Source organism: Apodemus sylvaticus, chromosome 5, assembly GCF_947179515.1.
Source record: "Apodemus sylvaticus chromosome 5, mApoSyl1.1, whole genome shotgun sequence".
Taxonomy (NCBI): Eukaryota; Metazoa; Chordata; class Mammalia; order Rodentia; family Muridae; genus Apodemus; species Apodemus sylvaticus.
The window spans coordinates 49,208,908-49,232,000 of NC_067476.1; the positions used below are offsets into that span (position 1 = coordinate 49,208,908).

At 40.2% G+C, this 23,093-nt stretch overlaps 1 protein-coding gene across 1 annotated transcript in view; it reads left to right on the forward strand.

The window, feature by feature from the left end:
* Positions 1-23,093, forward strand: part of Cers6 (ceramide synthase 6) — a 248,154-nt gene that overhangs the window by 120,642 nt on the left and 104,419 nt on the right. Inside the window, exon 4 of the mRNA XM_052182623.1 lies at positions 10,731-10,788. Coding sequence (XP_052038583.1) covers positions 10,731-10,788 — 58 coding nt within the window. The remainder of the gene's footprint in view (positions 1-10,730; positions 10,789-23,093) is intronic.

Genomic DNA, 23,093 nt, shown 5'->3' on the forward strand with positions numbered 1-23,093 from the left:
AGTGTCATATTTTAGGCGTATTTAAGAATAATACAATTTGGTGAACACTTTTGTGGTGATAATTACCTCAGTCCTATATACACAATAAAGCATGCATCAATCTCCTTGAAGGACAAAGTCAGATCAGTCATTGTAAAGCACTTGTCACGCCTACCATAAAATAGGTGGTATAGATTGACAGAGATAAAACAATTTTATGATAAGGGTCTGGGGGAGGGTCCAGTGTGGGCCCCAGCCACACAGTTAGCACAAAGGTCACAAAGCTAGAATGCACATCTGCTGTCAGCCTTCTGGGCAAATAACAGGTTATGCCTTCCTCCCCCTAAAGGATCAACCTTGAGGGTAAAGAATCCCCTTAGTACTTATCTGTGAGCACAAAGTGCCTCCTGTTAAACACTCTTGTACCTCTCTGAAATTCTTTTGCAGCTTTCTCAAACCATTTTCATCTGCTCCAACCTTTTTCTTCGCCCTGGGTCTTTATCTCTCTTTTATAATTTGGAACCACAGACATCTTGGGGGGGAGGGGGGGGAATACCAATTCCTTCTGCCTTTTTCTTAACACGTTTTCATATTTTATAATTATCCTTATAAATCCTTATGAAACATGTCACGCTTTATTCCCATACTGAATTGCTTCCCTTCATTGCATACTGCGAATCTCTACGTATATAAATCTGTCTACCTAAAATTTTAGTATTTTAACTTCTTATTAACTGAGACACTGTCTCTAAATAAGCAAATGAAAAGAAGCAACATAAAGAAAAAAAAGAAAGAAAGAAAAAGCTGTTAGGAACAAATATTTTGTAAGAAAATCATCAATCAATCTGTCTATTTTTATATGATAGAAGCCAATCCATATGATTCTTCTGAGTTTAGAAATTAACCTGACTTCTCTTCCAACTGAAAAGTTGGAAGCACTCTGTGCTATAAGTTGTAATTACTTAAGGATGTATATTTCAGAAACACATTTCAAGGGTCTAATTCTCCATTACTATAATAAAGTTTTTGCAAACGTTATTGGGTCTGGGTGTAGCTCTGGGTGTATGTTTAAGTTGTGCCTATGGTGTTTGCTGGCAACTGGCCAATCAGTTAAATCTAGCCTACTGCAAATTATACAGCCTTTGAGCTACAAATGAATTTTGTATTTTTAATTCTTTCTACTTAAGTTATTATAGGCATATACTACATAATACCTTTGATTATTTTTTCTTGTTAGTCTGTTCATCTTAACACATTTACTAATTGATTTTTCTAAATAAGTCTTCCAGGACTTGCTCTAGGGAATAATTTCATTGATCCCAATCTCCTTCTTAATTTTGAGAGTTATTCTTACTCTTTTGTTCAACTCTTTTTCTCTTTCTAATAAAATACTGTATTTCAACACAAATATCTAGGTTTTTTTTTATTTCAAAATTTGTTCCCAGGTCAATAGAGGTAAAAGATTTAGTGCAAAATATTAAAAAGTCAACCAATTGTCCTTGCAATATAATTTAAATGTAAAGAAGAAAGTACTAAATCTTTCCAAATTTGAAGGAATTGGTCCTGGTTTATGCCAAATAGAGTATTTCCTAATTGTTGGCTTCTGTTGTAAAACACTTTGGTGACTACTTTGATTTACATGTTTGCTCTGAATTTCGAATGTGTAATATCTAATCCCAGTTGTCAACCTGACTACATCTGAAAGCAACTAAAATCTAGCCTCTAGGACCGAACAAATATTAGATCTTGGCTTTTTCATCAGGGCACAGCTATTGTTGGGCTAGCTGAATCACAGCCTGTTATCCACTCTTAAAAAAATCCCCTGTGGTGGCGCACACCTTTAATCCCAGCACTTGGGAGGCAGAGGCAGGCAGATTTTTGAGTTTGAGGCCAGCCTGGTCCTCAGAGTTCCAGGACAGCCAGGGCTACACAGAGAAACCCTGTCTTGAAAAATAAAATAAAAAAATAAAAATAAAATACAATACAATAAAAAAGTCCCTTTTGAGATATATAGATTCATTCTATCAGTTCTGGTCCTCTAAAGAACCCCCGCTAGTGCAGAATATCCAAGAGAGAGCCAGAGTGGTAATGTGATTCCCCAGTAAAGCAAGTAGGACCGCTGTGGACATCCAGAATTAGGAGACCTGCATCCAGCAAGGACCGCCAGAATGGGCAGAGAGCCAGGAGCAGAGGCAGTGCAGTGGGCCTGCTTGATTGTTTATTTGAACCTACTTGTTAAGACATAATTTACATAGCGTGAAATTCATCTGTTTTGAGAGTGCAATACAATGGCTTTTGGCAGATTGACAGCGTCATACCAACATCACTATCCAGTTTTGGAACACAACCCAGAAAATATAACTTGTCCCCATTTGCTATTGCTCCACATCATTTTTGACTGCTAGTTCCAGGCAACCAGTAACCTATAGTTTCTCCATAGATTTATCTTTCCTGAGAATTGCATGGAGTCAGAGTCATCCAATATGGAGCTTGTGTGCTGACTTCTTTTACTGACCTTGATGCTTTGAGAGTCTCATGTATCTTGTAGCTTCTGTCAGAACTTGTTGCAAAGGCCACACCTCCCTTGTTTATCCATTCCTTATGGTTGGTGTTAGCTGTTATTTCCATTGTTGCATAATAGAGGACACAAGGAAACACGGGCTGTAACATCAGACCTTGTAGACGTGAGTTTGGTTCCCAGCTCCCATGTTACTTCAGGCATGCCATGTTCGACCTCTGTGCCACATCTCCTCATTTGTCTAAGGGAAAAGAACAAACTGACAGCAGTTCCTGTGTGGCCAAGTGGAATTATATATGAGAATAAACTCAGCACTGGCTCTGTCTGTTCTTGTTTTGTTTTTGATCTTAAGAATGCATGTTTAAAGATCTGAACAAAGACAACAGGAACAGACACGCTGAAATGGAAGGGAGCTCATGGGGCTTCAACTCTAGGCAAATAAAGCAAAACAAAAACTACAGGCAACTAAAGGATGCTGAGAGTGGAAGAAATAGTATTCCTCTGAGAAGACTCCTCCTAATTGCTTAGCCAGTGCCAAATGGTTAGCCCTGATGTGATATACATATGTATAGCATATACATACAAATAACTTTATACAAACTGAACAGGTTGAATGTACATACTTAGAAACATCAGAAATTAAAGAGAATTTGAGAGAGAGCAAGGTGGGTTGCTGGGAGGGACTAGAGGGAAGGGGAGAAGTGATGTTTAAATTTCAAAAAATAGACGTCAAAATAAAAGAATGTTGCATGTGTAGCAAGAGAAAAATAATTCTGCAAACTTTTCTGACTGTTTGGGGGGGGGAGGTCAGGGAGGAGTATGGGCATTGAGAGTCTTGTAGAGGCCTCCCTGTAGGAGAGGGAGGATTTAACCAATTTCAAAATGGAGCTCAAGGGGACATAGAGTATGAGCTTTTGGACATCAAAATTAGGGGCATAAAAGGTGGAATTTGCTTTTTGGATGCCATAAATACCAGAATTGACCCTTTGGTTGTCTTCAGAGTCTTTCTCTTACAAATCAGCTCCGGTTGTAATTTTTTTGAATGTGGACTCACACACTCATTTCCAATATCATTACTTCCTTCTTTATACATCTTCAGATATATAAAAGAAAGAAAATATGATCAGTAGGGAAGCTACACCCGTGAAATCTCACCAACCGGGCTGCCTAACCAAGACCTGAGCAATTCTAGCACTGTTGATACCCTAAGGTAGATAGGAGAAATTCCACCCGTGCCAAGAGAAGGGGAATTAGGGCCCATGGATGAGACCCTTGGTGCTGTCAATATCAAGTAGTCATCCCTATAAACAGATTCACCAGGTTGTATTTATGTGTTTATTTATTTATATGTATATATTACAAAAGTGGTTGAAGAAGAGGAAGCTGTGAATTTGGGAGAAAATCAGGAAAGGGTCAGATGTTGGAGGGGCATAAAGAAGAGGTATTGCCAGATATTTGGTCAATCACTCTGAACACTGATACTGTGTTTGAAAACCCTGTTTATAGTTGTGGTGTGGCTCAGCCCTTAGCACAAACCTTTAATCTCAAACAATGAAGGTAAAGTTAGTTTGTAGAAGGAAGCTCCTGTGTTTGAAAGTGGTATCTAATTGAGTGGGAGACAAAGTGATAAATCAGAGAAAGACTTTACAGAGTAAGATATGCCCAACTCTCCCAAGAACAGAGAAAAGAGAGGCTACTTGAGGAAGAGCAGCACGGGGCAAAAGAGAGGGAAGTTTTACCAGGACAGTTGTTTATAGACAGATTGCAGAGAACGAACAAGCTACACACAGATGAAGACAGAATGAGCCAGAGAATGCGAAGGAGCCAGAAGATTAGGACAGATTGCCAGCGTTAGTTTGAGGCCAAGCAGAGCAAACAGTGAGAGGCTGAGAGAGAAGCCAAGCCGAATCAGTCAGCTTGGAGGGGAGCTTGAGCCAGAAGAGCTGAGGTGAGTCAGCCAGCCAGAGATCAGCAAGAACTAGGAAGGGGTGAGCTTATTCAGCAGCAAGTCTCAGAGACTGAAAGCATCTGGGCCTTAGATAGCCCAGATAAGAGTGTCCAAGGCTAGAAGCTTCCAGACCAGGCTTAGGTTAGCAGATGGAGCCTGTTAGGGAAATAAAGGATACTTTTATATACATAGAGGGAGGGGGGAAATGATGTAATTATATTTTAACTATTTTTTAAAATAGCAATACAAAAGAAAAAGTTTTAATATTTTAAATATAGATTTAAGCATGAACATTGAGGGGCGGGACCAGGGCCAAGGCGGAGACGGAGATGGAGATGGGGTGGGGGAGGAGGGAAAGAACTGAGAGATGTAAGAAAAAAAGACTATTAGGGCTGGTGAGGTGACTCAGCAGGGAAAGGGCCTTGCACAAATTATAATCAGAACTTTGGTAATACAAGAGGTATTTTATAATAATGATTTTTTTTGTAACTCATTTATATGCGTTTTTGTCCTTATTCAAAAGGAAATGTATTAGAATACTATATCAGGTTTCAGATGGCACGAGGAAGCCTACTCTGCCCCGATCTCTGTCAATTCCTTCTTCACTACTCTATAATTTGAAGCAGGGACTTTTCCATTAGTAACAGACCCTTTCCCTGTTCTGGGAGCCACTATTATCCTGTCTGTTGTCTGGCTCTGTGTCACTGCCACCGTCTTCAGAAGATTTGGACACTGGGAGCTCATAGCCCATTGGTTTCATATCCACCTCACTGCCCAGTCCCTTACCCAGCTCTCTTAGAGGAGGGACAGGCTATGGTGCTATTGTGACCTTACCAGCATTTTCACATCTAAGACAAAAAGACGAGTTCATCAAGGCAGTTCTTAAGAGACCTTATAGCCAGATGTCCTTGAAATAGAAATCACTTTTTGGTATGATTTAGAAGTACAGATAGAAGATGTAAATAGTAAAGCCTTAGATTTAGAATGATAGTGTGTCAAGAATTAAGTCTTTCGATTGTCAGTCCCCTAAAGGAAGGACTGCAAATAACCTTACATGTAACATTCTTGTCATTTAGTAAATCTTTAAGGAATATCCATCTTATCATTTGCATAATTACCAATAAAATGTCTTTTATTTGTCTCCCCAATGATATTTTTTTTCCTGAAAACTGGGTAGGCATTCATTAGATCCTTAGAAAACAGGAGTGTGTTTTGACCTATGAAGTCTGGGCATCACCAACTCTTTATGTTCATCTTTGCATCCTCAGTAGCCCATGCATTCACATGCCATTCTTGCTCAAAGCACCACAGATCCTTAAACTCAGGAATTTTATCCTGAACAGTCCTGGAGCTATTTGTAAACTGAATATAATGTAGTAACAATTGCAAGTGGTTTTGTAACACTGACTGGTAAGTACCCATAAAAACTATAAACAAGGAGAAACAAAGTCAAAGAGATCTGAACACATAGATTTAAAAAAAAAAGGCAACAGAGTCTCTCATTCCCATGGCCTGCTACTCAACCACATAGGAATGCAGGCTTCCTCTGTCTCCTGTATCTCTACCTGTGATGTAACCTATCTGCCCAGGAACCATATTTATTCTGATAAGGGAGCGTATGTAGCCATTGGCATTGAGACATGATTAGTCATGAAAGTTAATTACACGCATGCCACATGACAACTGCTAACAAAAGCGAACATTTAGAGTTATTATTTAGCATGTGCTGTGTGTCACATATCTGTTCATCTACTTCTGACTCTTTCCTCATTTTCTCCCCATTCCAGTTTGTAGAAGTACTTCTTACTGCCTTTATTTTCATTCAGATCAGTAGGTACATTTGCAAGGCCACTGGTTGGAGACTGTGTCCCATCTGTGTGTATGAACACAGCTGCCAAAGAGCTAGTCCTTGGCAGATTTAAGATGCAAAATTCTCATTCAGAGTCCAGAGATCCAATTAGTTAGTAGACACTTAAAGGATATATTAATGTTAAATCAATATTTTAAGGGAACAAAAGACTTAGTAGGTAGAGACCAGAAAAAAGTTCAGAAAGATTATAAAATGTTGGTTTGGATAGAGGAGAAGGCATGGGGTTATGGCTGTAAGGAGGCGGCAAAGCAGCGCCATGTGCATTATCTAGACTGAAATGTGTATAGTGGCCCAAAAGAGGCCGCCCCGGCTGTCTCTTCATCTTCCTCCCTCCCCCTTTCTGATTGCATGCCTTTCTCCAACTGTTCTGTGCCTTTTCTGTGTGCTGGGGTGTACTCTAATTCTGAAGAATTTGAGAGAAGCCTCTGGAGGCTGTGCTGGGCCTGTGTCCTCGTTTTGTCCTTGCCAACTGTGTCCTGATGCCAAAGCCTGTGCTGCCAACATAGGGTCCTGTAATAGGGTTAACAGTGGGGCCCAAGGGTCTGTGTGCTTCGTTCAAAGTGTGAGTTTCAGACTGCGGTTCAGTCAGCTCAACTGGCACCCTTCCCTTGTCTCCTCAGGCTACAAAATGAGGAACGAGGTAGCTAGCCTCAATCCTGCTTCCTTTTCTCTTGGAGTTCTTGCTTTATTTAAAAAAGAAAAAGAAAAAAAATCCAACTTCTGCTACTTCAGCTGTACATAAGAAAAGACACTGAGGTAATTTTTGGCTGAACTGTTTTTAAGGAGGACTCATCTCTTAAGATTTCATCAATATTATTAGTTGCATATTTCTTATTATCAAAACAGTAGTACCTATAACAATGAATTTAATGTTTCCTTCTTTATTCTTTGTTTTTACTAATATCTCAGAATTTATCCCATGATTACTGTTAAATATTTATATTGTCCCTTGAAAACAATAGCTTTAATTGGACAATGAAATTTATGGAAATTAAGTATATTTCCAAGTTTATGCAGCCTATTTTATCCTTAAATTAAATTCTTTGAGTTCTCACATTTTGTTATCTTTGTGGTTGAAATTGACCTGAGTTTCTTTAAAAAAAAAAAAAAGAATCAATAATGTATTTTATTTAGCTATAGATACATTTGTCAAGATATAATAACTATTGTAAATGAGATTCTTACTTTTTGTGTGCACTTATTTTACACACAGAACAACGCACCACTTAATGAAGGTTATGGAATAGCACCGTTTCGGAACTTTTGAATATGAGAGTCTATTTTGAGTTCCTTTACCAATGGAAAGTGCCGTGGCCAGCTATGGCCTTCTTTGGTTAAGGGTTCCCATTTTGGGCATGTGGACCATGTGGAAATTTGAAATTTTGCCCCCGATGGCGGCTTACTTTTAATTGTTTTGTGCATTGACATGTTTTGTTTTCTTGCCTGAATTCAGGATTCTGCATTTCACTTTTACTCTAGGATTCAAAATTTTGGTCTGAACGTGGCTTTGAATTGGTATTGTTTAGAACATAATTTGATTCTTGGATTTTTTTTTTTAAGCACTTTTTTTTTCAAACGTGTCTTTGATTCCTTCTATCGACTTTTCACTGGAAACTGTTCCTTAGAAACAGTTGTAATTAGGCTGCCTTTCTGAACCCAGCGCTGCAGTCCTTTTCCCTCTTGATCTCTTGGGATTGCCTACCATCTGTTTCAGTGACTGGATTTCTTCTCTGTGTATTATCTTTGTTTTTAATTAATTAATTTTTATATTTAACTTTTTTCATACAGTGTATTTTGATCCTATTCTTTCTCCTCTCTCAGCTCCTCCCCCACCCCACCCCCACCTCCACAGCTTCATGTCCCTGAGCTCTGTCCCCCCATCTCCCATCCCCCCTGCCCCCCACCTACTGTGTGCATAATAATTCCAAGCTTCCGTTTTCAGAATCTTTACAACTGTTTGTAGGTTTTCTTCATCTAAAATCTCCTTTACTCTGACAGTTTTAAAGAATTTAAAAGTAGAGGCCTTTGCCTCTCTGCTTACGGTTTTAGAAGTTCTGGCCTTTTTTTTTTTTTTTTTTTTTTTTTTTAAATCACACCAAGAATGCCAAATATTTTACCAAAAAAATGACTCAGATCCCTATAGGAAATCTCCTTGGAGAGAGTGGTCTGTGGTTGTTTAGTGGCGGTCTTTGCTTGCTACACTCAGACCAGTTGATAGATTAATGCTAACATTCAGCTGTTATTTTTGTTGCTGGATTGCAAATAATCTCTTCAGATCTGCTCACAGAGAAGATGCCCTTGGTCCTGCCTTCTGTCTCTTTGTTTCCTAGTAAACGTTGTCTTTGAGGTCTCTGGCCTAATAACAAGTTGACATTTGTAGGCTATGACCTGTTTTCAGTGGACTAGAAGATTTTCAAATAAGCCATCTCCAGTCCCTTGTTCTCTGTTGCTTTGTGCATGAGCTATGGAAGAGCTCCAAGCCCCAGGACACAATAGTTTCAAAAATCATCTTGCCTCAGAATCTTTTCCGCATGTGAAAACACCATGCAAAGTATTTCTCCTTCTTTCTGGTTGTTACAGGAAGCAGCAAATCACTAACAGAAGTCGGGGGATTTTCCTGGTGCCTCAAAAAGCATAGGTTAGGTTTCTGGGAAAGGTGGCTAAGAATGTGGAAAAGGGAGGTGGTGGGGAGGAGGGAGGGAGGATGACTTTCCTGCCTCTTTTAAGGCCCATGATATGTTTAATGTTACCTCTGTCCACTTCAGAGATGCTTGCATGCATGAGTGTGTATGTGCCTGTGTGCTTGCCTGTGCCTCTGTGTATGTATATGTATGTAGTGTGCAAGCATGCGTGTGTGTATGTATGTGTGTATTCATAGGGAAGCAGAGGGAAAACTCAGGTACCATGTCAGGAATGCTATCTCTTTAAGACAGGGTTTCTCCTAAGGTTGGGGCTAACCAATCAGGCTAGACCAGACTAGACCATCCAGATCCAAGGGTTCCTGATTTTTGTTTTGTTAGGAGGTTTATTGAATTACTCTTGCTTTACCAGCACTGAGCATACAGGACACCATGCCTAAATTTTTTCATGGGTTCTGGGTGTTAAACACACATCCTCATATTTTTAGGCAAGTTCTTTACTAGCTGAGGTATCACCCTAAGTTTGTTAACTCCCTGTATTTTTTTAAATCTAATTTTGTTCTCTCACTATTAGAAGAATCCTTCCTTGCGCCTAGAAAGGGACTGAAAGTGATGTCTTCCCATATGTGGTTAAATGCACTCTTCCTTACCTCTTCCTAGAGATGCTTTAGTGAAAGTCTGAAGACACTAAACAAGCTTGCAGCAAGCATTTAGAAATGGTAACTTATATGAAACTCCATAAATAATTTTTTCCATGTTTCAAAAGACTGGCAATTTTTTACTCCCTGCAGATATTTTGTGGAAATAAAAATGTGCCTTGTAAATATTCATTGGAACTTGTTATTCAAATAAGGTAGGCATCAATGTTCCTGTAATAGAACCCGTGTCTTATGAAAACTGGGTCATGTTAGTGATGTGGGATAAAATGCAGACATATAAATGACAGTAAGAATTCCAATGACTTCTATAAAAGTTTTATTATACATAAAAGCTGTCTGATCATTGCCTACTAACAATAGTCAGAATTGAAACAGCTGTTATAAATCATTTACTAGAGTGGTTGCAAATTCTCCAGAGGCCGGAAAAGTAAAGCAAATTCTTGCAGTACACTGGTTCAGTATAATAGGGAAAGAAAGGGACTAAAATAAAGGTTACTCTAAAGCTGGACAAATCCTTGAATTATCATTTTGGAAAAAGCTACTATCTTATAGAGGTAGGACTGAGGTCAAAGGATATTGACAGATTTGCCCAAAATGAAAAGATTCTGTGGTCTTTATCAGAACTAAATAATAAGCTGCAAGGTCCATTCGAGATAAAACGGAGGGCTCCTTTAACACCTAGTTGGAATTCAGTATGGTGTCAGCAAAGCATTACATGAGCCTGAACCCTGCGTAACTGCCCCATGTCCAGGGAGTCAACCTTAGTTTTAGGTTCTGATGGAGAATTTGTATGCCAGATGCAAAGAAATGCACAGACACTTGCCCATAACCCTCAGGAAAGCTGACCGGGGATGCGGGTAAAGTCCGTTTTTGCTGTTCACACCGTGTGAGCGAGCAGCAGTACTTCCAGGAAGGCGTCTCCCAAGGATCAGTCACGGCTTTCCAGTTTCCTTGGGAGGTTTTTTGAGTTACCCCTGTCTGTTTATTAATTAATCTTGTCTGTTTTTGTTGTCCAGCTTGATTTCAGATTTCTACGAGTCATTTGTTTTTCTTCACGTATCTCAAAATACTGCGAAATTTATTAACCGAATGTCTTAATTTCTTTAACTTCCTATAGGTGGAGATTTTCCTTTTACCTCTATGTATTCAGCTACGGAGTCCGGTTCTTGAAACAGGTAGGCACTGTCAAATTCCTTCATATGGTTTTTATATGGCTATCGGCCTATATCCAGTTTTTAATGTGTGATGACTTTAAATACTGTAACAAGTTTACAAAGAACGAGTTGTATATTTAAATTGGATTTACAAAAATATATATATACACAAAGTTCATTTGGTTGTATGTCTGAAATGCTTTGAAAAGCAGTTTGTCTCTTCAGTGTGGTTATGAAGTCTTCAGTGTTCTCTGTGTGCTTATTCCTAATTTTGCATCAGAATTACACTGTTCTGCTGATGCTATGAATGTGATTAAAGTTTCAGCACTGCATGTCACATGATTGGCAACCCCTGGTTGCTGCAGTGGGTGTCAGCAATGTAAACCTAGCCAGCAAAGTTTGCTGTTTTAATGTCTAGTCCCATTAATTAATAGGTTGGATATACTGCTGGTGGTTAGTTCAGATTTTTTTCTTTTCTTTTCTTTTCTTTTGGTTTTTTTTTTTTTTTTTTTTTTTTTTTTTTTTTTTTTTTTGGGGATGCCTGTGTTGTCTACACTCCTGGTTTGCAAACTGCCACATGAACGAGGACAGTTCATCCATGAGAACATTTCTTTATGAGGTGTAGTTCTCTTTTGCCTGGTGGGTGCCGTGCTTACTGGTACTAGTGATAAATTGGGGTGCTTAAATTCAAGACTCACGAAGATTTATGCTCTCATGTTCTTGCATGGATTGACAATCGTAACTTGGCATAAAATGGACACTTAATTTTAAAACTACCTTGTACTGGTAACCTCCAGAGTAATATTGGTGTTCGTTTATTATAAAAATATATCTCCTAAAAAGCATATGTGCCAAGTGGTATGATAGTAAATCATGAATATTGATGTGAAGTATTCAAATATGTTTTGTTTTGAAAGTCTGAATTATCAGATATTCAATTCACAGTCTACCTGTGGAATTGCTGTAATAGAAAGTGGCCACTTACCACTGTTAGAGCTCCTTAGAGACACTTGTCACTGCTGGTCGTTCCCTTAGGGAACTGCTTCTTTGCTTGTTTTCTTTTAATAAGAATATATGATCCAGGGGAGGGGAAATCTGGGAAATAATAATTTGGAATGTAAACAAAGAATATAGAAAATAAAAATATTTAAAAAAAAGAATGAGGGAAATATATAAAAAAAAAAAGAATATATGATCTGGGGTCATATGAGTCCATGGAATTGGATGACCTTCATATTCATGGTGGAGAAATCTGCAGCTGGCATGACCAGACCTGGCAGAAAGTGCTTGGTTTGAACCCTTATACGTGTAGATGTAGAGAGGAAAGCATTGTATGCTTACCTGGAGAAGATAGCTGCAGGTGGAACTTTAGCAGTCGTGAAACATTTGCCCTTTGTGGAATGTGAGGGCCATGGTTTGGGGGTTCACGCTCACTTCTGTTGGTAAGAGCTTTTGATGGTATAAAGGGAAGACAGTGAGAGCCAGGACCACTCTTTTCTCCTGTCCCCTCATCTCCATGGATGGTCCCTTTTGTCTCTCACATGGTAAGTGTGGCCATCTGACACCACCACAGGAAGCATGTTGGCATTGACCTGGTTCATTCTAGTTCATTCTGCCCCTACACAAATTGAATGGCTTGACAGTAGCTTCTGTCCAGACTATAGCGGATCAAGGATACAAGGCCAGTGGCCCATGCCAGGCAGTAAAGAGACTTGTCAATAAAATGTTTGCTTGGGAATTTTTTTCCTTAAACTTTGCCATTTTTACACTAGTTTCCTTTCAGGATATAACAGATGGTTTAAAAAACAGTAAAAGACTTAGACATGCTCTGATTGAATTCACTTGTATTGAAGTTCTTTCTCCAGAGCTGTCTGAATAGCATCCATTTGGAAGAACTGCCTGGTTTAGCCTCGCATCATGTGACACAGAATTGGGTGTATTGAATCCTGTTATCAGAATACCTGTACACAACTTTGCAAACATCTTGTCAACCCTCTGTTTCATGGTCAAGAAAGCACAAATTTAAAGAGGATAGGTATATGCCAAGGAGTGTTATTGCAGGGTCCTCCGGAAGTGTTATGCCCATTTTTCTGAGGAACAGCCAGACTGATTTCCAGAGTAGTTGTACCAACTTGCATCCCCACCAGCAGTGGAGGAGTGTTCCTCTTTCTCTACATCCTCGCCAACACCTACTGTCTCCTGAGTTTTTGATCTTAGCCTTTCTAACTGGTGTGAGGTGAAATCTCAGGGTTGTTTTGATTTGTATTTTCCTAATGACTAATGATGTTGAACATTTTTTTAAGGTGCTTCTTAGCCATTCAAAGTTCTTAAGGTGAAAATTCTTTGTTTAGCTCTGTACCCCATATTTTAATAGGGTTATTTGGCTCTCTGGAGTCTAACTTCTTGAGTTCTTTATATATATTGGATATTAGCCCTCTGTCGGATGTAGGGTTGGTGAAGGTCCTTTCCCAATTTGTTGGTTGCCATTTTGTCCTCTTGACAGTGTCCTTTGCCTTACAGAAACTTTGTAATTTTATGAGGTCCCATTTGTTAATTCTTGATCTTAATAAGGACACATGCTCCACTATGTTCATAGCAGCCCGATTTATAATAGCCAGAAGCTGGAAAGAACCCAGATGTCCCTCAGTGGAGGAATGGATACAGAAAATGTGGTATATTTAAACAATGGAATACTACTCAGAAATTAAAAACAATTATTCATGAAATTCTTAGGCAAATGGTTAGATCTGGAAAATATCATCCTATGTGAGGTAACCCAATCACAAAAGAACACACATGGAATACAGTCACTGATAAGTGGATATTAGCTCAGAAACTCTGAATACCCAAGACACAATTCACATATCAAATGGCTCCCAAGAAGAAGGAAGGAGAGGTCCCAGATCCTGAAAATGCTTGTTCCAGCATTATAGGGGAGTACCAGGACAGAGAAGTAGGACGGGATTGATAGGAGAATGGGAATTGATAGGAAGAGGGCTTAGGGAACTTATGGGGAGGGGGGAACTGGGAAAGGGAAAATCATTTAGAATGTAAACAAAGAATATAGAAAATAAAAAATTATAATTAAAAAAAGTTGGCTTATAAGCATGTTGTGGGAGGTTATCTGCCCACCATGGATGGTGTCATACCTTAGGTAGGGGATCCTGAACTGTATAGCATGGAGAAAGTTGAGTCCTAGCTTGTATTTATTAATTCATTGGTTTCTGATCTTGACTACATATATATTAAGCATCTAGTTGCTTTAAATTTTTTACAATGATAGATTGTAACTGGGATTTGTGAGCTATAATAAACCCTTTTTTATTAAAAAAAAAATGAAAAAATAAAGAGGTATTATCCTGAAGGTTCCGCTAAAGTTACTAAAGATGAACCACAAATGAGGCACACACTGCTGTACTATACTCCTCGCTTTCTTGCTGGGCCAGGCTTCGCGTGACTTCTTTCTCTCATCAGGTTAGCTAAACTGATTAAATCAAGTCCTTATTCCAGCTTAAGTAAGTTTTTTAAAAAATTAAGTATTTTAAATAGTTTTATGAACTTAGGAAAGACAGTATTATTTACCCTTCTTAAACGAAGAGAAAAAAAGCTGTGGATACATCTTGAAATTAAAGTGAAAATTTCATAATAATTGTAAATATTTTGATAGAATCAGTACATTTTACCAACATAGCCCAAGTTCACCTTTCTCATAATCACCGATCAATGAACTAACTTTTATTCAAGAATCAAATGTGTAACTATTCCCCAGCTCAGAGGAAAATGCCTGGCGATCTACACTGTCCCATTTCCTTCTGTCCTGACAGCTCAGACAGGCACATCCTACCCTAAAAGACTAGGCATGTCAAGACTGTGTGCCATGTACCTTACAGACACCTACGGAAACTATTATGTTGGATTATTGCTAGGCTGAGAAATACTTTGATGGAAGCCTGATTTGGTGTTTCCTGGTCTATTGGTGCTGTTCACAAGTAGCTCTGCCCATACACGTGAATGGCAGAGCCAAACAAATGCTTTTGTCAAAGGATACTTGGGGTGCTCTGAAGGCCTGTGGCCTCCTCACACAAATGACACACTTTTCAGGGCCCTGAAATAAACCAAACCATTGCTCAGCACGCATCCACACTTGTAATCCCATCACTGAAGAGGTGGACACAGGAGGATGGAGAGCTAATGTCCAGGGTGGACTATTGTTTGTGTTTGTTGGTTGGTTTAGACTTAATCACTTTTAGATGGAAATTTCTATTTGGGATAATTAAAAAATATTTTTAAATTCTTTGTTTTAGGTTTTAAATGTAACATCACAGGAAGGTAATACATACACACTTCTAAGATGTAGGTTAAAGTTTTTCTTGTATTCTACATGGTAGGATAATTTGCTTCTAGCGTTTTACCATTTGGTACATTTCTACATCATCCATTCTATAAACATATATAAAGAAAAACTGTTGAGCATATACCTGTATCTAGCTTCTATATTGGGCCTGATAGAGAAACCACAAGAAGCATGGTAAGAGTTAAAATATTTAGGAAGAATCGATTCATAGGGACCCATTGGGGCTATGTAAATCAAAGCAACTGAATGGCTAGCTATTGATCACATCCATGCAGTGATCCTTGCTACTGAACCTGGGTTGGCTCATGGCTCCGTTTGGAGATGCTCCGCCTATGAACTAAGCAATGTACTTAGAGATGTAATTAGCTTGTGCACGGGTGTAAGCATCTTTTCCATTGTGAATCAGGAGTAAACAACTCTAGGACCTGAGGGGTCCTAAAGGGAACTGAAGGTAGTGATGGCAAGAAAACACTAGTACTTAGGTTCAAGGGATTTCAGAAAGGAACGGAAAAGCATAACAGAGCCCAGTAAAGTTCTGAACAGGAGATGCTGGCCAGCTGGTGTCCCTAGCAGAAAGCTAGCCCCATTGATGCCTTGGGGTAAAGATATGTCACTGGCCAGATAATAAAAACTGGAAATAAAACCGGTTAGACCATGTTCTGTCAGCTCCCTGCAGCTTTCCAGCCCTCTAGTGTTCCTGAGGAATCTGGCAATAAATACACTGGCACCGTGGAGCCAGAGAAGTGTGGTTTGCAAAATCTAGCACTGATTTATTGAGCTACAAACAATATCTGGGTAACTAATCTAACCATACCATATTGCCACTTGCTGTAATGTATTTTGCTATTATTTTTAAGATTCACTGGTTATAGGGGCTGGTCAGATATCCCAGTCAATAAAATGCTTGTCACATGAGCTTTAGGACCTGAGTTTGGATCCTCAGCGCCCATGTGAAGATCCTGACATACACAAGGGTGCACCTTTGCAATCCTGTCACCAGGGAGGCAGAAACACTTGGATCCAGGGACTCAGTAATCAGCTAGTCCTGCGGAGTCAGCAGGTTCCAGGTTCAGTGGGAGGCCTTGTCTTAAAAGATAAAATGGAAAAGGATAGAAGAAGACAGCTGACCTCCACGTGCATGTAGACACATGTGCCAAAGCACCTGCCACACAGTCATGAACATGCACACAAGCATACTGCACACACCAAAGTATCTGCTGGTTCCTCTCAATTATATCAGCTTTGTGACCAACCACTAAGACTTGCAGTTGAAGAATGTTTTTCTAGACTCTTGTCCATGCCCTTGCTTTCTTGAGTCCTCCTTGGACCATGGCTCTTCTTTACATGGTACATGTGTCGTAGCTTATTTAGCTGGTCTAATATTTCCCATTGTTCTCATTTGCTTATTGGAATGCTTCTGAAATAGAAACAAAGTTGTCATCTGTTTGCTTATGTGGAAGTGAAAATAGAATTTGACCAGTTGTTAGAATGGTCATGGGGTAAATGGTCATCCATCTACAAGTTTGTTTTTGTGTGTGTGTTTTATTTTTTAAATTTTTAAAATTGCTTGGACAAGTCACTTATTTAAAGAAATCTGAATTTTATTTTTTAATTATATGAAATGGCCCATCATGTGCTTGTATCAGAAGTGCACTCAATACCTTGGGGAGATGTCCTAGCGGTTAAAGTACTTGCAGTACGTGTGCGAGGACCAGACATAAAGCTAGACTCAGGACAGCATGTTCATAGCACCAGTGAGTCCACAGTGAGATGGGAGGCAGAGACAGGAGAATCCCCAAAAGCTCACAGACTAGCTACCTGACACATGGAGCATCAAGCAAAAGAGACACCCTGTGTCAAACCAGAGAGAAGTGAGGACCTGAGGTGCTCTGCCTACTCAACGCATGTCATGGCAACTGCCTGTGCTAGGACAGATGAGTGTGCACGTGCGGTACACACACACACACACTTCTAAAAATGTGTACATGGCTTGTATTACTAGCATTGGAAGAAGGGACCTTAACGATCAAGTGTCCCAAATTTCTCATTTTGGGTAAAACAAAACCAATTTCAGAAGGGCAAATTGATGTGCCTGAGGCAGAACTGGGAGTGTTTTTAAATTCTTTGACTGAGCCAAAGAAAAGTTAGAAGTCAGCTTTCCAAAACCCAGCAGTTCAGATAATCCCTGCTTTGTAATAGTTGACCTGGTTGATGAATCCCAAGTCACTTCAGTGTGGAACACTTGGGTAGATAGAGGTCAAGGTTGGATTGCTAGTTATGCTTGGCCATATGATTTACTCTGTAAAATCTCCTTTTTTCTTCTCATTTTTTCCTGGAAAATGGGAAAACTGCTTCTTTTTCTGAGATATCCAACTTATATGTATGAGGCTATGGAAGCTCTTACAGGCTTGCTCAGCCACACACACACACACACCACACCACACACACACACACACACACACACACACCACACATATCACACACACCACACACACATACACACACACACATACACACACACACACACACACACCACCACACAACACACACACCCCACCACACAACATACACCACACACACACACACACACACCACACCACACACACCACACACACACACACACACACACCTCAGAGTGTTTTAAGTAACTCCACAATTTTATCTTAGGCCTCCTTCCTAGCTATCCTTGATTGCATGGGCCATGGGTTAGACACACCTACATACACTAATTGTTGCTGATTGCCAGTTGGGTTCTGCAGGGAGCTGTGATTTCTGAATTTACTGTAACCTCTGAACAGGAGAATTGATGTGATGAACTGCTGGGGCCTGCTAGTTAGTGACACACTTCTTGTGTCATGCCTGGACCCTTTCTAACAGGCTGACATACTTTCTGGAACAGAATTTCAGAGCAAACTTGAGTGCTGCTTCTACTGTGTTTTCCCTTCTACCCATCCCTCTCACAGGCTCCTCCATCCAGTCTGGGCCTTCCACTTATCCCACTCCATTTTCCTTTGTTCCTGGCTGTGGTCCACATTCCCAACACGGAGCATAGTGAGGAGTGAGAGCCTAAAGGTGCTGTAGAGAAGATGCTGAAGAGCGTCCTAGTCATGCTGTCCCACAGGGCCATTGCCGTCTCCAGGACTAACCCTCCCTCTGATCAGCTTTATGACTATAGGCAAGTCACCCAACTTCTTTGGTATTTAATTGTTCCGGAACCCGGTCATATGGTCTAAAAGCACACCTTCAGCTTGTATCTGATAATTCAGTAGAGAATCTGAAATTGTGACAATTATGGTAAATTGATTCAGTCTGGAATACAGAATAGTTATAAGTATGCTTAAAAAATTTTGACCTGGCAGTTCAACTCCTATAAATTCATGCTGAAGAAAGAATTATAAAGATGTTCAAGTATGAATATGTAAAGTTATCTCAATGCAAATATTATCTACATCTATATGCATGTAATAAAAACCACAGAGCACTTATAATAATCTTAATAGTTACTATCCACAGAATTATCACTACATTATCATCAACAGAGGAGCATGCAGTTCTTTGAAAATAAATCCAGAATGGTCCTTAGCAATTGTTGAGTGAAACTGTACTTGAAGAGAGGTAGCAGTCTGTGTGTTGCTCTGGTGGTCACATATATGCATGAAGGAATGAGTAAGACAGAAGGAGTCATGAAGACTTCTTTTACAAGAGCAGAAATATAGTAAGTTAAAATATTTAGCATATTATGATATAAGAGCTTTAAGATAGGAATTAAGAGTAAAATGACTATAGGAAGAGAATATGAAGTTATTAACAATTTTTATATGAGAAAATAGAAATTTTAAGACTGTTTCCATTAAAACAGCAAAGAAATAAAAATGTTTAGTCTACTTCCCAATCACAGAGACCTGAGTTTGGATCCCGTGAACTCACACAAACGTCCAGGCAGGCACACTAGGGTAAGTCCCAGACTGGAGCCCCTGTCCAACCAGATCAACTGAACCAGTGAGCTCCACATTCAGTAAAAGATGGTGTCTCAAGAAGTAAGATGTAAACTAAAGAGGAAGATACTCAGTGGTAACTTCTGGACTCTCCACACATGTTAATATGTGAATGTGTATCTGTACATACACATACATGTGCCCACACACAATATATATATATATCCTTATATGTGGCACACATACGTGTGTGCACACACACACAAAGTTTGGTTTAAAAAGTCTGGCTGTTCATACTGCTCCCATTCCTGTGGCCCTAATTTTGGGCTTTCTCCTTAGGAAACCCATTTCCATGATTGCACTGCCAGGAGTGCCTTAGAACAACCCTGCCGTCCTTGCGGGGCAGATTTTGTCCTCCAGTGTGGGATTCTGCTAAAACTCAAGCTCTCTGTATTGTTGTAGGATGGTCTGTGTCTTTTGTTTGTTTCTTAAGCCAGGGTCTTGCTTTGTTACCCAAGCCCTCCTTGAACTGGCAATCTTCCTGGGTTAGCTTTCTGAATGTGGAGGCTATGAGCTATGGGTGATATTCCAGGCTACATTTCAGATGCATTTCTATGGTATATATTAGGAAATGACTCAAATTCCTCATTCTGTGTGGTGCTTTTTTTTTTCTCACTTCTTAGGTGTGGGGTCAGGACTGGGGGACACTCCTGGCTTAGTGAATAGCCAGGGTGAAATGTGTGTGGCCAGCAATGATATCCACACTCAGCAGTGGTAGCTGACTGTCACTGCTGGGAATTCTGGGTGTAGTCATCCTATTATTCACTAAAGGCCAGGCCCTGTGTTGTACAATGCATTTTGTTAACCTTAGAGGTAAGAAAACCCGGACTCTCAGAGGCTCAGTTATTGTGCAAGGTCAGGTCGTCAGGAGAGGGGTGGTCAACAAATTAAACTTGTTCAGGTGTTTGAGGGATTGTGCCAGCGCTGATGTGATAGTTCATGCTGTCCCAGCAGCACTGGGGTTTAGTGATGTGTCCTTGAGAGGACATGGAAAAATGCTTCACACACACACACACACACACACACACACACCGCCCCCGGCCCAGTTGTCATTCATCAAATTCAGGGCACATCTGGAGAGAATGACATTTCATGACAGCTTTCTGCAGGCAGCCAAGCAGCAAGACTGCAGGACTCCATGAAGCTGGAATGGATGTGGGGGTGTGTCAAGGTCATGGGTTGATCCCCAAATACCAATGGTTACTCTGACCTAACAGTATGTTACATGCTTTTCTGTAATTGTCCCAAGCACTCCTGAGTCTGGTAAGTCTCTTTCCAGTTTGCTCAATGCCATATCAACTTGTAGAAGAAACTCTGGGACTGAAGGGGTGGGGAGGTAGGGGAAAGAAACTTACATTTCAGAGGTTACTAAAATAACACTCATTGAAATATGTTCATTATGAGTCCCCCAAAGGCATGGACTTCGCATGAGTCTGGAGCAGAGCTTGATTGTGAAAAATATTACTCCTCTTTGTATGCTGTGACGAAGTTGGCTCTGCAGACTTGCGCTGGCTACAGGCAGTTCCTGACAACTGGATCGCATTAGTATTCATGTCCCGTTTCCATGGGGAATAGAAAGTAGTAGTGCACAGGAGGGCTTGGGTAATTAGAGATGAAGTATCGATCTGTGAATCAGAGCCCGCACCTGCACAGTCGCTCTGCATTAGGAACCCTCAGCAGGGACCTCTCTACACGCAGGAAAATCACACGCTGTATTCAACACGAACCATTTTTGTTTTTAATTCAACTGTGTTTTACTAAAATTCAAGAGCTGATGGCTTTCACATACAATGATCATCATGAAACATTTTCGACAATGATAATGGAATTGCCAGATTTTTTTAACTCCTTTAAAAAAAAAAAACAGCTTTCTGGGAGAAAGAAAGATGGACCACTTCTGTGTGTGGCAGCTCTGTGTGTTCTCATGATCTTGTCTGGGTGTGTGGGGACTGAAGGGGTTCCTGGGACAAGGCCATGATTTGGATCAGAGCATTAGACATTTCTGTGCACCCAGCCCATGCTCCCATGAGAGATCTGTGTGTTTCTCCAGATTATCTGGCCCTGGGTCTGCTGCTGTCCACTGTAAAGGTGGGACAGATAGCTGTTTATCCTGTGTTTTAAAAATGTATTCATTAACACAAAAAGGAATATGCATGCTTGGCAGGGGCTGACATTGCTATTGTGGAGGAGAGAAGACAGAAAGGCTGTAGGAGCTGAGGGTTGTGGAGCACTTGGGTAAAACAATGTCTCCTGACATAACAGCATTATTACATTCAGAATTCAGAGCAGCAAGGCCTACACATGATCAAAGCAGTTACTATTCCACCATAAACGGGGAGGTGCATACAGCCCCTACCCCTAACTGAGGAGCTATTGACACGGATAGGTGCTCAGAGAGGAAGAGTCATGTATTTTTAGAGTTGTGGTCCTGGTAGGTTGACTATTCTCATCTGGATGAACCCCCACCCATTCAGAAGGCACTGGACAAGGTACAGGAGAGGAAAGGCATGCTTCCTGCCTTCAATAATCTAATAAAAGGTTAAGATTCATCTATAAATATGATCTGATTCTGGTTTGTGGCCAGAAGGGTGGAAGAAATTCTACATGTAGCAGCAGCTTTGGTCAAGATGCAGACAGTGGAAGGGAGCCAGATCTCAATGTAGCTCAGGCTCATTGCACTCTGGGACAGTTCAGTGTCCTATAGTGCTTGCAGTAGAAGCTTCAGACTCAGGGTGGGGACCAGATCTGACCCCACCACCATCCCGGCAAACAAGCAATTCTAAACAACAGCTTGGTTTGGAAAGAGAACTCAGTCAGTTAAACACACGCAAGAGGACCTGGGTTCACTGCCTAGAATCCTTGTGAAAAAGCCCAGTGTAATGTTACATGCTTGTAATTCAGTGCTGGAGAGTCAGAGACAGGCAGGTCTCTTAAGACTCACTAGCTAAGAGCCTAGCCAACCCAGCAGCTCACCAGCTGTAGGCCAAGTGAGAGACTCTGTCTCAGAACAAGATAGGCAACTCTTATGGAATGCAACAGAGGTTAATTTCTTGCCTATACACACACACACACACACACACACAGAGAGAGAGAGAGAGAGAGAGAGAGAGAGAGAGAGAGAGAGAGAGAGAGAGAGAGAGAGAGAGAGAGACTAAAAGATGTAAGAGTGAGAACTACAGATCACTTGCCCTTTAGATAAAATGTGGAAATTGAAATGTAATCCTTGACATTGGTTCATTACTATCGTCATTCTTTCTCAAGATAAATTATGAGTTCATTCAGTTACTCTGGCATGATACCTGACTTTGACAAAGTGGGATTTGGGATAATATTGCATAAATGCTGGACCTGATGGGTATTTTTCAAATTACACTGGAAATGCTATTCTTTTGCTCCTTTGTTTTCCTCTTGACATACATTTGAATTTTCAAAAGCTGGTTCTTAATATAACATTGAGAGCAGGACAAAGCACATGCTACCAAGAAACCAAGCTACAAGGCTCCTGAGTTCAGGGACAGTCTGAATTACATAACAAAACCCCATGCCACAAAACAGCCCTTAAGACTTTTATCTTCACACGTTCATCATGTTTTAGCCCGTGTATCTTTGGTAGCCGATAGTAGGCTTACAGTGATATGAAAACTCCTGTGCTCTCCCCTGCTGATTGTGCGGCCATTGCTCACTGGAATATGAAGGGGAAACACCTTGGAGAGCAGCCCAACATTCTCGTTTGAAACTGACAAGAATTTCCAGATGGTTGTGTACAGGTATCTGTAATAAGTGGTCTGTGTTATTCTGTTGTCTTGAAATACCATGGGAAATATATTTTACAACAATCTGAATGTTGTTAAGAGCTGATCTAAAATTTTTCTACTGAAATGTCATATATTCCCTACATGTTGGCTAATGTGATATGCTCACAAGTATATTTGATAATTGGCAAAGGGTATTGAAGACTGCCGTGATGGTGCAGGTAG